The following is an 18,361-nucleotide window of genomic DNA, read 5'->3' as shown; positions in this document are numbered from 1 at the left end:
TTGTTCTTTAAACTTCCAATGTGGTTCACATATCCAATATTTAACCTCCTTCAAACCCCTTGGGGAAATAATATCTGGCCCTGGAGCCTTTTTGTTCTTTAAACTTCCAATTTTTTCTAAACAAGTTCAGGATTAATGTGATCATCTTGTTCGATCTTTTTTTCCATCTATCAACTTTTCAAGATGAGGAATATTGCTAAGACTTTCATTAGCAAAAACGGAAAAAAAGCAGAATTTAATAACCCAGCCATTTCATAACTATCAGAAACGAGCCTTCCTTTATCATCCCTCAAAGGTCCTACCCCGTCCTAAATTTTGTTGATCTTTAATGTGTTTAAAGAAATCCTTACTGTTAATTTTTAGATTTTCAGCCAACCTTTTTTTATACATCCTTTTTGATGTATAATTTCTTGTTTGATCAACGTTCCTGAGCTTCTATAATCTTCTAACTCTCTCGTCATACCAGTCAATTTGAACTTTGTGATGAATTTCTTTAACTTTGTCTATTATACTCTATGTTTTATCTATTTGAAGCCTGAATAAAGTAACCACTGATAATATTAACTGACAGTGTAATGTTTCTGTGTATTTTAAGGTGGTGAATTGATTAAGATGTTGATGTTTAAGATTTTTTAAAGATGAATAACGTTAAGCACAAAGCTACACAATGGGCTATCTGTGCTCTGCCCACCACGGGTATCGAAACCCGGATTCAGATGGGACCTTATTAAGCTTGTTAACCGCGGAAATTTATTTGTTTGTTTGTTTTAAATTTCGTGCAAAACTATACGAGGGCTATCTGCGCTAGCCGTCCCTAATTTAGCAGTGTAAGACTAGAGGGAAGGCAGCTTATCATCACCATTCTCCGCCAACTCTTGGGTTACTCTTTTACCAACGAATAGTGGGATTGACCGTCACATTATAATGCCCCACGGCTGAAAGACCGAGCATGTTCGGTGTGACGGGGATTCGAACCCACGACCCGCAGATTGAGAGGCGAGCGCCCTAACCACCTGGTCATGCCGGGCCCGGAAATTTATGATATATTGTATTCTGATTGATGATAAATTTCTAACTACTAAATATGTTCTATTTACTCTAAACGTTATTAAGTTGCCCATTGTCACAACGATTCATAAAGAAGTGGTGTGTACGAAGGAATATATTTTACATGAATATTGTGTCTTAGTTGATTATAAAGCCCTAACTATTAAATTTGTTATATTTACTCTAAACGTTATTAAACTTCCAATTGTTACAACGCTGTTAAATTTCCCATTGTTACACAGCTCGATTGTACACTCATTCATTGAAAAGGTTTTTCTACAATGGGTTCACAAATGTGAACAGAAAAGTACGAAGTTTTCACTGTCGAATGCGGCGCTCTAGCTCATCCCAAGTATGCCCAGTCGGAGTTTAACATTCTATAAAGTTGTGTCTGTATGAACATTTCATAAAGAAATCACATGCCGGAGCATTTAATACGGAACAGCATTATAACCTGGGATGTTCTTCAGGTGGTGGCTGTAACAATATTTCATACAAAAATGGCATGTCGGAGCATTTAATACAAAGTAATAACAAAGTGGTTAAATATAATTTTTTATTATTTTGTTGTTAGGCACAATGCGCTACCTGTGCTGTGCTCATTACGGGTACTGAAACCCTGTTTTTATCATTATAATCTTCCAGACTTGCCTCTGAGCTACTGGCAACATCTTATAAAGGTGCTTTTTTTATAACTTGGGACTTTTTATTTGGTAGTGATTATAACAATATTTTATGAAGAAATTGTACTCAGAAATGTTTAATACGAAATAGTAACAGAGTGGTTGTGATATAAAGGAACCTTGTTTATAACTTGGGCCTTTTTATTTGGTGGTAACTGAAATAATATTAAATAGAGAAATGGTGTGTCGCAAAGTTTAATACGGAATAGTAACAGAGTGATTATGATATAAAGGAACCTTGTTTATAACTTGGGCCTTTTTATTTGGTGGTAACTGAAATAATATTAAATAGAGAAATGGTGTGTCGCAAAGTTTAATACGGAATAGTAACAGAGTGATTATGATATAAATTTGCTTTTTATATAACTTGGGCCTTTTTATTTGGTGGTAACTGAAATAATATTAAATAGAGAAATGGTGTGTCGCAAAGTTTAATACGGAATAGTAACAGAGTGATTATGATATAAATTTGCTTTTTATATAACTTGGGACGTTTTATTAAGTGGTAACTAAAACAATATGTAATGAAGAAATGATACGCTTGGAATGTCTGATTTTCGAAGTAGTATCACAATGGTTATGATGTGCAGTTGGTTTATCTACCTGGAACGTTGTTATGGTCGTTATTTGTCGTCAGTTATGCTTAATCTTGCAGCCATGAGAACCTTGTAATGTGGCTATCAATTCCACTATTCTTTGGTACAGAATATCCCAAGAGTTGGCTGTAGGTGGTGATGACTAGTTGCCTTCCATCTTGTCTGTCTATCGTTAGAAACTATGGACGACTAGCGTAGCTAATTAGCCCTCGAGTATCCTTGCAAGAAATTCAACAATCAAACCATAGCAAAAATAAGACGTTGACTCTAACAGTACGAAATAAAAAAAAATGATACGTAAGAATGTTTAGTATGGAATAGTGTCATAATGGTTAGCATATAAAGGTGCTTTGTTTATAACGCTCCCCAATGATTCAGTGATCAGATGTAAGTCTGGGGGCTTAAACTCCTAAAAGTCGGGTTTCGATACCTCCAGTTGGTATAATCCAACACTAAACAAACAGTTGTTTACTGGGACGTTCTGTAAGGTGGTGATTTTAACAGTATTTCATAAAGAAATGATTTTTCAGAGCGATCAGCATGAAATGATAACAGAGTAGCTATGATACAAATGTACTTTGTTGACTTGCAAAGTTCTTAAAAATGGTGATTGTAAAACCTGTATAAATAAATGATGTGTTGGGACGTTTTGTGCAGAATGGTGACAGAGTGAAATCGTGTTATCATTTTTTAAAATCTAGTTGGTATATGACTATAGTGACCAGCACTTACGTTGAACAAAATATATATTTTTCTAATAAAATTAATTGGTTGAAATAAGCAGAAGATATTTAGTTTAACCAAGAAGAAAGTATGAAAATATTTTCGACATACTTAATGTTAACTGAAACTAAATATATGAAGTTTGACTGACCAAATTTAAAACAACTTTTGAAGTTAACGTAATCTCTAATTTTGGAATGACTTCCACCGGTTTTTGAAACTTGTGATGCCCTTTCCGTCCTTTTGTATAATTTTTGTTCAGTATTATTCTTGAGGATCACTGTACCAACTACATCACAATTTTATTGGTTCAGAATCACTGTACCAACAACATCACAATGTTATTGGTTCAAAATCACTGTACCAACGACATCACAGTGTTATTGGCTCAGAATCACTGTACCAACAACATCACAGTGTTATTGGTTACGAATCCCTGTACCAACAACATCACAGTGTTATTCTTCAGAATCACTGTACCAACAACATCACAGTGCTATTCTTAAGGATCACTGTACCAATAACATCTCAGTGTTATTCTTCAGAATCACTGTACCAACAACATCACAGTGTTATTCTTCAGAATCACTGTACCAACAGTGTCACAGTGTTATTTTTAAAGATCACTGTACCAACAATATCACAGTGTTATTCTTCAGAATCACTGTACCAATAACGTCACAGTGTTATTCTTGAGGATCGCTATACCAACAGTGTCACAGTGTTATTCTTGAGATTCACTATACCAACAACACCACAGTGTTATTATTGAGGATTACTATGTAAACAACGTTTCAAGGTATTGAGGAATACTGTACCAACAACGTCACAACTTTATTCTTGAGGGTCATTGTACCAACAACATCACAGGGTTATTCTGGAGGATTACTGTACCAACAACATCACAATGTTATTCTTGAGATTTACTGTACCAACAACGTCACAGCGTTATTTTTGAGGATTACTGTATCAACAACGTTGCAATGCCATTCTTAAGGATCACTGCACCAACAACGTTGCAATGTCATTCTTAAGGATCACTGCACCAACAACGTTCCAATGTCATTCTTAAGGATCACTGTACCAACAACGTCACAATGTCATTCTTGAGGATTACTGTAACAACAACATCACAGTGTCATTCTTAAGGATCACTGTACCAACAACGTCACAGTGTCATTCTTCAGAATCACTGTACCAACAACATCACAGTGTTATTGGTTCAGAATCACTGTACCAACAGTGTCACAGTGTTATTTTTAAAGATCACTGTACCAACAACATCACAGTGTTATTCTTCAGAATCACTGTACCAATAACGTCACAGTGTTATTCTTGAGGATCGCTATACCAACAGTGTCACAGTGTTATTCTTGAGATTCACTATACCAACAGTGTCACAGTGTTATTCTTGAGAATCACTATACCAACAACACCACAGTGTTATTATTGAGGATTACTATGTAAACAACGTTTCAAGGTATTGATGAATACTGTACCAACAACGTCACAACTTTATTCTTGAGGGTCATTGTGCCAACAACATCACAGGGTTATTCTGGAGGATTACTGTACAAACAACATCACAATGTTAGTCTTGAGATTTACTGTACCAACAACGTCACAGCGTTATTCTTGAGGATTACTGTACCAACAACGTTGCAATGCCATTCTTAAGGATCACTGCACCAACAACGTTGCAATGTCATTATTAAGGATCACTGCACCAACAACGTTCCAATGTCATTTTTAAGGATCACTGTACCAACAACGTCACAGTGTCATTCTTGAGGATTACTGTAACAACAACATCACAGTGTCATTCTTAAGGATCACTGTACCAACAACGTCACAGTGTCATTCTTGAGGATTACTGTAACAACAACATCACAGTGTCATTCTTGAGGATTACTGTAACAACAACATCACAGTGTCATTCTTGAGGATTACTGTAACAACAACATCACAGTGTTATTCTTGAGGATTACTGTAACAACAACGTCGCAGTTTTACAGTTTCATCCTTTTATGAAGAATTGTTCAGGATGTTGAAAATTAATACTTACATCATAGTAGTTCAGAGAACGCTTTTTACGTGTCATTTTGTTGTAATTTTAGTGTAAATATTAATGACATGTTTCTTGGAAACTTTGCATACTGTTAATGATAGCGGATTATATTTTTGGTGCGTAAATACTTCAAAACTTTATTTTGTAAAGACAAAATAGTGGAATTACAATGATTAAACCTTAGAAAACCTGTGTTATACACTTTCTATTAGCTTATTAAATCATTCCTGGAATCGGCACGATACAGAAAATGTACTTAGAATGTAACTGTATTCATAATAAAGTGACCTGAAATTGAAACCGAACCAAGTCATTGTGACGTAATTCTTGATTGGAACTAAAATTAGATCATTCCATTCTACGTGCCTCTGAATGGTATATATAAATATATTATATTTACAAACACACGTTAAACTGGTGAAGTATTTGTCGAAGCATGATGGTAAGGAACGATAATATTGCTTTCTTGATATTCATAATTTGAAGAGAAGACCAACATAACAAATCTAAAAAGATAAATTGTAAATTTTGCTATAATTGTACTAAGAGAGAAATTAAACATAGTGAACTTGTAACTATAACATTTAGGCATAGGATAATATCGTAAAATTACTTTGAAGCTGCTATAATATACATAACACGTATAAATATATTTACCTCTTTCATTAATATAAAAGTGACGTCGGTACAAAAGTTGAAGCTGAGAAAGCAGAACTGATCAGGACGTTTATATGGTAACCTCCAAATGATCTTAGAAAGCTAAACCGAACTTACCAGCGAAACAAAAATAATTTTTGACACAAAATTATGCTAAAATTCATGTCGTACATCTATAGATTTATATAAAAAACCATTGAATTTCCAGTAGTCAATTCTAACTAATATATGTCTATGATAGCTTAAGTAAGATAATTTACAAGGCTTAGTTATTCTCATTAACTCTATATGTGTACACAATTTCTAAAGCATAGATTAGTTTTTTGAGTTAATAACTTTCCGGGAACAGTTCTCAAATAATATTTGTTTTATTGTGTTTGATTTTGTTTTATTACAAAATATGTCAAAGTTGCTTACCTTTAGTTTATGGAGTTTAAGACTGTTTTATTTAAGTCAAAATCAAAGAATGTCGAACCTTTTTTTTCCCACTACTTTTCTCTTTCTACAAATATCCCACATAATTTATATTCAAACCTACACAAACCACTCTATGCTCTAATCTTTTCTCCTCTAAGATGGAAGAATGCCAATCTATTTAAAACCATTCTGATTTGGACATTCATATCCAATGAATTAAGAAATCGTTCTTGACATATATGAATATTGTGAAACTAAACGTTAGAACTATTGAAATATAAATGTATGCCTATGTGTGCATAAAATTATGAAATCTTTCTTGACATATATGAATATTGTGAAACTAAACGTTAGAACTATTGAAATATAAATGTATGCCTATGTGTGCATGAAATTAAGAAATCTTTCTTGACATATATGAATATTGTGAAACTAAACGTTATAACTATTGAAATATAAATGTATGCCTATGTGTGCATGAAATTATTTATTAGATTATTTATTTTGTAAATACTTTGTTTGTTTATTGGTTTCCACATATCGATCGGTGGAATCAAATATGAACTCTAACTATTGATAGGAATTATTCTTTCAATGTATCCACCGGTGGCACAGCGGTATGTCTGCGGACTTACAACGATAGAAACCATGGTGGGCAGAGCACAGATAGTTCATCAAGTAGCTTTGTGCTTAATTTCAAACAAACAAAATATTTCAATGCTCTGTTGACAATAATAATAAAATTGTGTTTAAAGCAATTAATTCTAGTTATCATGCTCTGGAAAAGACGAATAGATAGATTAGGATAAAATTAAAAAAGAGAGAGAATGATTTCAAAATATCCCGTTGAAAGATACACGTGTTTATGAGAAGCTATCATATCCATAGTAACATAAGTCAATCACATATTTTTGATCTCGATAAGTGGATAAATATGAGCTTCTTATGTTATTACAATATTCTGAAATCGTCATGATTAGAATATGACATGAAAGTCACCGATGACAATGATATTTTGAATATTAGTTGTAAGATTGAGTAAGATTAAGTATGTCATACTACGCCACTACTGTCTGTCCCACATCAAACCCTAACTTAAGGTCGGTAAGCCGTAGATTTTGTTTCTCCTAACAACAAGTATGTAGCTAGGAAAAGAGGTCATAAGCTTGCAAGCTTTCCGATGTCTTCCTCAGCCGGGCCTACGCCAAGCGCGAGTTTCAACAAGTGGCATTATATGTGCTACCTGTATATATCGTAAAAGAAAAATAAGGTGAACGGTGTATGCTTATTTTTTTTTAGCAGATATAACGTATAATTAGAACATGTAATTATTGTGTGAACTTATTATAGCTGACCTATTTCAGTAATTATAATAAAACAGCATCTGGAAGTTATTGATATTAAATTTTGTTTGACTAATATATATACGTATATATATACATATATATTAACGTATTGTGTTTATAAGAAGCAGCCTCGAAATTATAAACCCCTAATAATGATGAATATATTGATACTGTTCATTAATAACAGTACGGTATGAAAGGTTTTACTTGATATGCTCTTATTCCATTCTCGTCGTAAACACGCCTGAGCACCACCGACCGCCAGTCACTAAACACCTGAAGAAAACGTGACATCATTCGTGGAAAGTAAACCCTACCTCTCATCCTCTGATTCAGACATTTGTCGGTCGTCTTCTTCGTCTGATATTTCAGATACCGGTCTTTCAAACAGATCATCGAGCGGCTCAAATGTTAGATGAAAATCACTCATTTTTTTAAAGAGTTCACTAAAGTTTAGACAACGCAGACTTTTAAAAAGCAGACAGCCAGTATTTCTTCTTTGATGGAGTTAAGGTAAAGAGCAGTTCGACCGTTCGCTTGTATTATTAAAAAAAATAAAAATGCCTCACTGTTGAATTCATTCACAAAACGACAACTCTAACGATCTTGTACGTTCAATGGTGCCCTTTGTCATCAAAGGCCTTAACAATTTTGTGTGTATTTGACGCATCACTAATAAACAAACACACGCATGCGCATGCAATGATGTATTCATAAACAGTGCCCGAAATCCCGAGCACATGATGGACGTTCGCCCACTCAGCGTTGAAAGTAGTCCGGTTTCCAGCCACGTAAGAACACAGAATGGTTTTCGCTGGCACTTGAGTTTACTGACGTCATTGATTACGCTTGCGCGAAAGCAAAGATCTTTGCTAGGTGTAGGCGTACTTACGATTTATCGTTTCCAAACAGCACGACATCGGGAGCTGCAGGTAAGTATTGTCTTGTTTGACGTCGCCACCGCCTCAACGGTAACCCTCCTTTCGGCTTGTCAGGAGTCAAACCTAAAAGGAGAGAGATTTTGTCTTCAATAAGAAAATCTTGATATCTATTATATGAGAAAACAAAAGAAATAATATGATTTGTAACTTCCATAAACAAATAAGTATATACATGATACACATATACATTTATATATGAAACGAATTTATATGAAATTGGATATTATTGAATATCGAATTTTTCATTTCATTTTAAAGTCGGACTTTGGAATTGCCAACTTAATTGTTGTTATACGTTGAGAACGTTTAGAAATTTCTATTTTAGAAAAAAAATTAAGAGTATTTTGTTTTGCGGCAGGTTTTATTACCGCACTAAATAAAATAGGCACAAAACATTTTACGGCAAGAACTACGATGTTATCTTAAGCATAGATCTTAATAAAGCATATTATATTAATACATTTTAACTGTAACTAAGCAATGAAATTTATCAATAGCAATGAGATTATGACAAAAAGATCCTTTTATCATAAAACACATCCTCAAACGCATAAAATTTTCTCATTTTTGATTTCTTTTAACTGACTTTCAGAGAATGAAGACTAAGGAATAAATATAGAACAAGATAAACAAGTAAAGGATCAGCGGTTCGTTAGGAAGTCATTTCGAAGTTCTACGCTGAACGATAAGTATTCGGAAAGAGCTAAAACAGAATTTCAGAGGGGAAGGATAGTTGGATGTCATTTGGGGAAAATGTCTGTACGTGTTATTCTCAGGTCGACAGTTGGCAACGTGCTGTATAAATGGAAGTCCACGGGTGACAATGAGCCCAAGAAACGACCAGGTAGGCATAAAATACTAACTGACAGGAGCCGACGCGTCTTGAAAAGGCTGGTTACCTCATCTCGCCATCAGATTCTAGAGAATCTGTGGTTGGAGATACGAGCAGCCACAGACAATATTACAAGTGAGAGCTGCATGGCATGAATTTTCACGAAAGAGCTGCAACCCACAAGCCGTTTATAACAAAAACAAATGCACACAGTTGATTGGCATGGGACAAGGCTCACCCAACCTGGACCGTGGATCAATGGAAGTCGGTCCTGTGGAGCGACGAGTCACGCTACACGCTCTTCCAGTCTGATGGACGTGTTTGGGTATGGAGGATGCCTGGAGAACTCTTATTACCTGAGTGTGTTGTCCCAACAGTAAAGTTTGGAGGTGGCGGTATCATGGTCTGGGGGTGCTTCTCTTGTATGGACTAGGTCCACTGGTCGCAGTGCATGGATCGATGAATGCTGAGTCCTACATTGATGTACTGAACAATTCTGTATGTCCTACATTGTAGTAATTTTATGGTACCGGCACTTACACTTTCCAACATGATAACGCTCCATGTCACAAAACAACGATTGTGAACGCGTGGTTTGAAGCGAATAACATCGGAACATTGCAGTGGCCAGCATAGAACCCTGACCTCAACCCCATAGAACATCTTTGGGATGAACTGGAACGCAGAATTAGGGCAAGGCCAAGATGGCCCTCTTCAGTAATAGAACTTACTAATGCTTTAAAGGAGGAGTGGATCACAATACCACCAGCTTTCTTCCACGACGCATTGAAACAGTCATTGAGGTCAAAGGCGGGCCAACACTCTATTAATTTCTTGGAATAAAGATATATTTTATTCATAACTACCTGTGTCCCTCGACTTTTTGTAGGATAGTGTATTTTTCCAGTGTTTAGACTGCATCTATTCCCAAAATCAACAACTTCCAATCAACTAGCCTACTACAAATCGGGCCCGGCAAGGCCAGGTGGCTAGGGCGCTCGACTAGCAATCTGAGGATCGCGGGTTCGAATCCCCGTCCCAAGAAACATGCTAGCGCTTTCAGCCGTGGGGGCATTATAATGTGACGGTCATTTCCACTATTCGTTGGTTACAGAGTAGCCCAAGAGTTGGCGGTGGGTGGTGATAACTAGGTGACTTCCGTCTAGTCTTTCACCTCTAAATTAGGGACGTCTAGCGCAGATAGCCTTGGTGAAGCTTTGCGCGAAATTCGAAACAAACAAACTATAAATTAATAATGAAACTAGACTCTTGTGATAAATATAACCATACATAAAGACGTATCAATTTGAAATTAATTTCTATGAAATGAAACTACAAAACAATCCAGTGCATTGATGAGACGAAACGAAATGTGAAGTTTGAATTCTTGGAAACGATCAAAAAATAAAAATGATTTCCATTTATCTATTTACCTATTTATCTATTAACAGAAAATATAACGTGCGTGTTCAGTTATACGTATTTGTTATTTTAACGTTAGGATTAAATAAAAACTGTAATGAGGTTAGTTAACAACGGCACCAAGAGCAGGCGGCGTCTTTACGCTTCATAATAAAATGTTCAAACAATGTTTTCCAATAGCAAATATTTGACTATTGTGGTAAATATATTGAAAAATAGTGAAAACGTAACGTGACTCTTTTTATATAGTTTTGTTTGTTTGTTGTAAAGCATATAGCTACACAAGGGGCTATCTGTGCTCTACCAAAAGCGGATATCGAAACTCGATTTTTAAAGTTATAAACCTACTGAGTCTTTATACAGATCAGTAGAGAAATAAAAACCGAATTTATTATATTAAACTAATGAAACGATACAATAAAACTTTCGGCTAGAGCAGACAAACGATGATTAAAACATTTAAGTAAAGCAGATTGAATCTTCGCGCGTAATTTTGAAGATTTTTTACAGCACAACCAGAAATCTTTTACATCACTATAAAAAAAGTAGCCACAAGGTAAAATGCATTCTTTATCAGAAAGAATTTCACTAAGATGTATCTAGATTAAATGTGTTTGAGTGTTTTTGTTTAAGATATATTTCTGGATTGTGCGCTTGTTGAGTAGCGCTGGAACAAATGTAAAGTGAAGGTCTTTAGAATAAAAATACTATTACCAGCAGAAAAAGGTCCTATTGGTCGAAATATTACCTTAAACTCATTTGCAGTTGCCATAAAAACAAACAACTCTTAGACAAATTTATGACCCTCAACACTTGGTTGAGACTGGGATGTGTTTATTGAGTGAATTTGTTTATAATTCGATAGTGTACGATATTTTATCATTTGACCATAAATGATTGTTACCATAATTTTTACTCAGGCATGTTTCCAATATAATGCTGCATATGACTGACAAACTATAATGAGTGCTTTACAAGTGGTGTAAAAAATATATTTATCTTACTTTTTTTTCGTATTAGTTACTATGACTAGCTCGTAGTATCTGCAAGCCACTTCTGTTGAAGAGCAACATGTTGAGTAAACTTCGTTATAATGTTGTAAGCGTTATAATTCTTTATTGAATCAATACTAACAACATATCTATCATACTATACCTTTATGCTTAATATATAACGATAAGTATAGCCAGCGACATGTCCGACTTAACGTGGCAGAATCGAAAATTTTACCGCATACTGAAAGAGGTTTTTTAATTACTATGTGAATATGTTGAACTGATATTTTTATATAAATTCAATCATAATCATAGCCACGTGGTGTTCTCAGACTTAACAATAATGAAGATAATAAATTGATTTAATAATAACAATCTATTACTAATCTGACGAACACATGAAATATCTCAAGTGAAACCTATTTTAAATAAGGCAATTTGTTCTAAAGACTGACCTAACAGAGCATATAACTGCATCTTATAATACTTTCTAGAGCTAAGAACTATAATTACCGATTTACAGGAGGTAATCAACTAGAATATATTTAACTGTGGTTAGATTGACCTAAAAACTAAGATAAAGTTTTATACTTTCTAATGTTATCTTATAAAAACACCTATGGATATGTTTGTGACAGAGAAGGGTTAAAAATTGTTCTTTTTCCTATGTAAATCTTGAGAAGTATCTATCATTCGTTTAAATAATTAAAATTATTCTGGGTTACCCCCCTGTCAAACTGTCTTTTCTGCATTACATAAATGTCGTTTATAAAAGATGTACAATGATCGTTTGTTTGTCTTAGCGCAAAGCTACACAATATCCTTCTTGCGTTCTATCCACCACAAGGAATGGAACCACGGATTTTAGCGTTGTAAGTCCATTAACTTACTTGTGACCCACTTGAGGACTGCGCAAATATCGCACAAAGTACCTGTAACACATGATTTTACATTAAAGAAAAATCTCATTGAACGAAAAAATACAAATTTCAAATACGTGTGACATTTTTATACAATTAACTCTAAGTTGTTGATTTTGAGGATTAATATATAAAAACAGAAACAAAATTGGATTTACTATAGGATTTTTACTTTATGCAAAGTAGCAAAGCTGTATCTGTAATGTTTTTACTGCAGGAAGTTATTTTATAGAAAGTTCATTTTCAAAATTTAATAATATTTATTATTTTAGGAAAATTTGATAATATAAGTTATGGAATTCTCATAAATGATTTTATTATAACATCAACAAAGAAGGTTGTGATATGTTTTAGTTATGTTATAATCTCCACAAAAGATATGACAAAGAAAGTTGTGATACGTTTTAGTTATGTTATAATCTCCACAAAAGATATGACAAAGAAGGTTGTGATATGTTTTAGTTATGTTATAATTTATTTTACACCTTAGTCTTACTTTCCTATCATATCTTTTGTGGAGGATATAAATAAACCCTGAAGTTTTAAACAAACAAAAAATCTACATTTATTATAAAAAAGAACAATAATTAGTCTCAACTAGTAGAAAAGTACAATGAAGGTAAAAAGAGAGATGCTGATATCACCGCAGTGACAAGGATCACAGAGAAACTACAAGAGTAAAACCGGTTTTCACCGGAAAAAATCCTCTATATTACTGCTTTAAAAATGATACAACAACATGCACGGACGTAAACGTAAACTTTAATAAATATCAGAACGTATAATTAAAGAACAACTAATTTGTGTGCCCCTAAAAACGAGAATTAACAATATTATTAACAAAAGAAGGGTACTGAAACCCGGTTTCTAGCAATATAAGTCCGCAGACATACCGCTGTGCCACTTAGGGGAACCTATTAGTAAGGAATAACTAACATTACATTTCATAACGATTGTTGTTACACACAAATGAACATAATGGGCTATCTGTGCAATGCCCACCATGAGTATCAAGACCCGGTTTTTAGCGTTATAGGCTTTCAGACTTACAGCTTAACCAGTATGTATGTGTGAGGGGATTTCATAACGCAAAAATCCCTTCAACTTTTAGGTTTACATTAAGTGCAGAAAAATATGTAATTTCTCTTCTTTTAATTTTGGAATGTTGGTTTTACAGAATAGTAATATACATCTGTAAATTTGCGATCTTATTTTAGTGAACTTACAAAACAGAAAAAGTCTTTTGCAATTTTAAATGTCCTTTCCTTGAGGGACCTTATAGTGAAAAGGACCATCTGTACGTTGGCTCAACGGTGAGTATGAGGGCTTATAACGCTAAAATTGGATTTCGATACTTGTGATTGGCAGAGCACAGATAGCCCAACAATCTAACAACATAAACTATCGTAAAGTTCAGCTTTTATTTTAAAGAGCGATACGAAGAAACATCTTGCATATCATTTTAAAAACAAAGATATTTGCACAGAAGTTCTACTTCAAAGTTTTACTTTTCAATTTAGAGCTAATGATACCAAAGTAAAAAACTGATTTACGACGTTTTCGATTTCATGTTACAACGGAGTTAGTTTCAAGCGGCAGAAATTCCACAGAACACAAATATTATTTTCAATTGCTGGAGTTAATTTTAGACAACGATTTTGTAACAGGCAAATGCATAGAGTAAATATGGACTTCATTTTAACAATTTGTCAGAAAAAAAAAGTTATTTGTAAGGGAACTTATAATACAGAGAGTACAATGTTACCTAGAATTTAAGATACGATTTTAGAGAGCATTACTATATAAAAGAAAAAATTATAGCACAATTTAGAATTTTAGCTTTTAGAGAAATTACTCTGATAGTTTTGGATCTATTAGGCGATGTTAAACTGAATTTTACAGAGCGGTCTTACACATGATAATTTCCTGAAAGTTTTGGATATTAATTCATTTAGATATATTATGAAACAGAATAACATTTAAAGTATTTTTATAAGTTTTGTTTGTTTCGGATATTTGCACGAAGCTGCACAGGGTCTATTTGAGTATCGCTGACCTTAATTTGGAACTCATAAACTTGGGAGAAGACAAATAGTCAACAGTACTCACTACTAACCTTTGAACTATGTAACCAAATAGTGGGATTTGACCGTCACTGTTATAACGCACCTATGACCCGATAATTCGAAACGTGATCTTACGGCAGCAGGACGCGAACCATGGACCCTACAATTACAGTTCTACACGCTAACCATTAGGTCACGCCCGTCCGTTATAAATTTTGAATTTCAAGTCGTAGAAAAGTCACCTTATTCATTTTCATTTTGTTGTATAGCAAGATTTGATATTATGAACACAAGCTAACGTTTGTAATTCATGTTTTTTTATTATACATAACGATTACATTTTAATAAGAGGAAACATAACTTTAAAATTTTTCATTTATTTTATATGTTAGATTTTCAATATGAGTTGTTTATAAATAATATGGTGACATTTTATGTAAAAAGCAGAAAAGCGCATTGTATAAAACAAATTAAACGACAACGAATTTAGAAGATTATAGTTACGAGAAAGTAAGAAATTTTATGAAGTAATGCCAATAGTCTCTTTAAGTTCGTTATTATTTAAATCAGATATCTGATCTGAAAGAAAATTATATATCTTGTAGCCCGTGCAAAGCCTCACACAGTCTTGTTTCAGTGAATCACAGTGTTTAAAGTACTTCAAACTGTTTATGAACAATATCTAAACCTTAACGAAAGGCATTTGGTTATTTTCACTCCTGTGGAGAGTAGTAGGACGAACGGAAGCCAACCAATTACAGGCTGTTGCAAATTGACTACAAGTTCTTAAGGTGTTGTTAGCAGTATGTGGAATTACATCAAAACCTCTGCCACAGTTGCTTAGACAGCTGGCGAAGGCAGATCATCAGCTACCACACAAGTGGATGACCACAAGTTATTGATTCTGGTTCTGTGCAACCACATTTTATCTGCTTCGAGATTGAATGGATGACCACAAGTTATTGATTCTGGTTCTGTGCAACCACATTTTATCTGCTTCGAGATTGAATCAACTAGGCACAGCCGCAACTAAGAGCTGTATCAGTGTACAACTTTTAGAAACCTCACAGGACCAGCATATACGTCAGATATTCAATGAGGTGTATTCCGCTCATAACAATCTAAAATATTTTTTACAGATGAGTCCTTCTTCACCGTGCAACAAAATAAAAGATGTATACTCATTAGGAAAGAAACTGGAACTGGATCGAATCTCATTTTATTAAATTATAATGAAGCATATTGGGGTGATAGAAGTCCGATGCGGATAGGAATGAGCATTGATAAATGGACTGACCATTACATCTTGAGGAATGGTAGTAGTACCCTTAATGTTGTACGTAATAGGGATCACATCCTACAGTTCTTTGCATTGTCATATGATGGTGAAAGTGGTTCTAAGTTAACTACAATGAATGACAACATCCTCCCACGCCGTGTTAAACTCATCGACACATTCCTTGAAGAAGGAAATATTGACCAATTGGAGTGTCCTACATGCTCACAGGACCTTCATATTACAGAACACAAAATGGAATGTTTGTGGGAGGTGAGTAACATTTCTTTAAGTGACTCCAAACTTAAGATGTCTCGGAAATAACTCTTTTAAGGTATTAGTCGAGAATACATCAGAGCTTATCAACAATTTGATTTCATGTATACAAAATCGGTTTCAATATGTCTTATCTGTTCGTGATGACCGTACTTCATTTTGAAGTGAAACGCCAATGTCCTCCGATGGGTCACCGGTAAGTCCACGGACTTGCAACGCTAAAATCTGGGGTTCGATTTCTCGCGGTGAACACAGCAGATAGCCCAATATGGCTTTGCTCTAAAACAGACAAGCAAGCAAGTAAATAGTGACACGCCAATAACTCTAAACATCCAAAGCCACCTGTAACAAATATTCATTAACGGTTATAGGTAAATATTCATTAACGATTATTGGTTGAATAACCAATAATTTACATAATAAGTCACGTGGCGAATCATCAATACCTTATTCATATATAAACAAACAGAGGAAGAGCGACTGACATTGTTTTACAAAAGCTGGTTTTACCATATCTTAGCTAAAATATAATTTCAAATTACCCTTCAATTGTCCGTATACATTTGTAAGTTTTAAATTCAGATAAAGTGCTTTCAATTTATAAGAATATTTTATACCAAGAAGCAACAAAATGTTACTTATGTACTGAGCATTCATAATATAGAACAATTTCTCCTTCAAACAAAGTGAGGATTATATCTATATTAATTCTATAGGTTGATGTTATATTAAAAGCAAAGTGAGGATTATATCTATATTAATTCTATAGATTGATATTATATTAAGAACAAAGTGAGGATCATATCTGTATTAATTCTATAGATTGATATTATATTAAGAACAAAGTGAGGATCATATCTGTATTAATTCTATAGGTTGATATTATATTAAGATCAGAGTGAGGATCGTATCTGTATTAATTATATATGTTGATATATTAAAAACAGAAAATTGTGCTTCGGTGTTATATTTACGACGAAGAATTTCAGTAAAGTGTATTCACTTAGTAAGTTGATTTTGTCTACCCCCCCTCCCCCTAGTGGCTTAGCGGTATGTTTGCGGACTTATAACGCTAAAAACGGGGTTTCAATGCTCGTGGTGCAACTTTGTATTTAAATAGAAACAAACAAATTAACTATGTTTCTGTTGTGAACTACTAGTAGTAGAAATGTGTCAATAATTTTAGTACCAAAAGAAGCTTGTTAGCCAGTACAGTCTGTTTGTTAATGGTATCAGCATCTAACAAAGGTTGTGCTTTATAAAGTTAGAGGAATATCCCCTGAGTTAATTAAAGTGCTTGATATCCCCCGAGTTAATGAGAGTGCCTGATATCCCCTGACTTAATGAGAGTGGTTGGTTTTATTTTTTGTGGCTTAAGCCACATTCCTTCTGGTAGACCTTCCCGGCTACAGGATTCGTAGCTTGAGAGAGACGTGCAAAATGTAGTAAAAAAATAATAATGAGTTTACTTTCTTTCATCTACTTTTAAATCAAGCTGTTCGTTTTATGCTCATCTATAGGTGGCAGGAAAGCTCGAGAAATATATCGATTGCTTAAAATGCTGCTGCTACTACGACAATTAAGTATCTCCCCGTGAGTCAGTAGCAAGTTAACGGCTTACAACCCTAAAGTATAGGGTTCGATACTCCGCGGAGGAGAGAACAAACATAGCCAATTCTGGATCTTTGAGCTTTTTCCTAATTTACTAAACCCGGTCCACAAATCGTCCAGTCCCTTCACTAACTGTTAGTTGGATGACAAATTCTCGCCAATTGCTCTATCCGCTGTTACTATATTAACTGTAAATACTATTACCGTACGGGACAAAGGGTATCCATTTGTGCTATTAGTAGAATGAACGTGATGATAAATTTCTAATACTAGCAGCTAAGATTTACAGGAGCGTGTGATTTATTGTATAAGTTTAAATTATGAACAGTAGTCTATATATGTGTCTTGTGTATTCAGTTAAATAGACCTATCTCATAAAGAAAATACATACGTAATTCTATACGTTTGGTAGTCCCTCGGAGGGACAGGGGTAAGTTTATGGACTTACAACGCTAAAATCTGGGATTCGATTTCATGCGGTAGAC

General features: G+C 34.3%; 1 protein-coding gene across 1 annotated transcript in view; it reads right to left on the bottom strand.

Moving 5' to 3' along the window:
* Positions 1 to 18,361, bottom strand: part of LOC106461679 (sprouty-related, EVH1 domain-containing protein 2-like) — a 207,584-nt gene that overhangs the window by 103,928 nt on the left and 85,295 nt on the right. Inside the window, exon 2 of the mRNA XM_022388846.1 lies at positions 8,430 to 8,541. Coding sequence (XP_022244554.1) covers positions 8,430 to 8,541 — 112 coding nt within the window. The remainder of the gene's footprint in view (positions 1 to 8,429; positions 8,542 to 18,361) is intronic.

Source organism: Limulus polyphemus, unplaced genomic scaffold (assembly GCF_000517525.1).
Source record: "Limulus polyphemus unplaced genomic scaffold, Limulus_polyphemus-2.1.2 Scaffold40, whole genome shotgun sequence".
In the NCBI taxonomy this organism is placed as follows: domain Eukaryota; kingdom Metazoa; phylum Arthropoda; class Merostomata; order Xiphosura; family Limulidae; genus Limulus; species Limulus polyphemus.
This window is presented reverse-complemented; position numbering and strand designations above follow the sequence as displayed.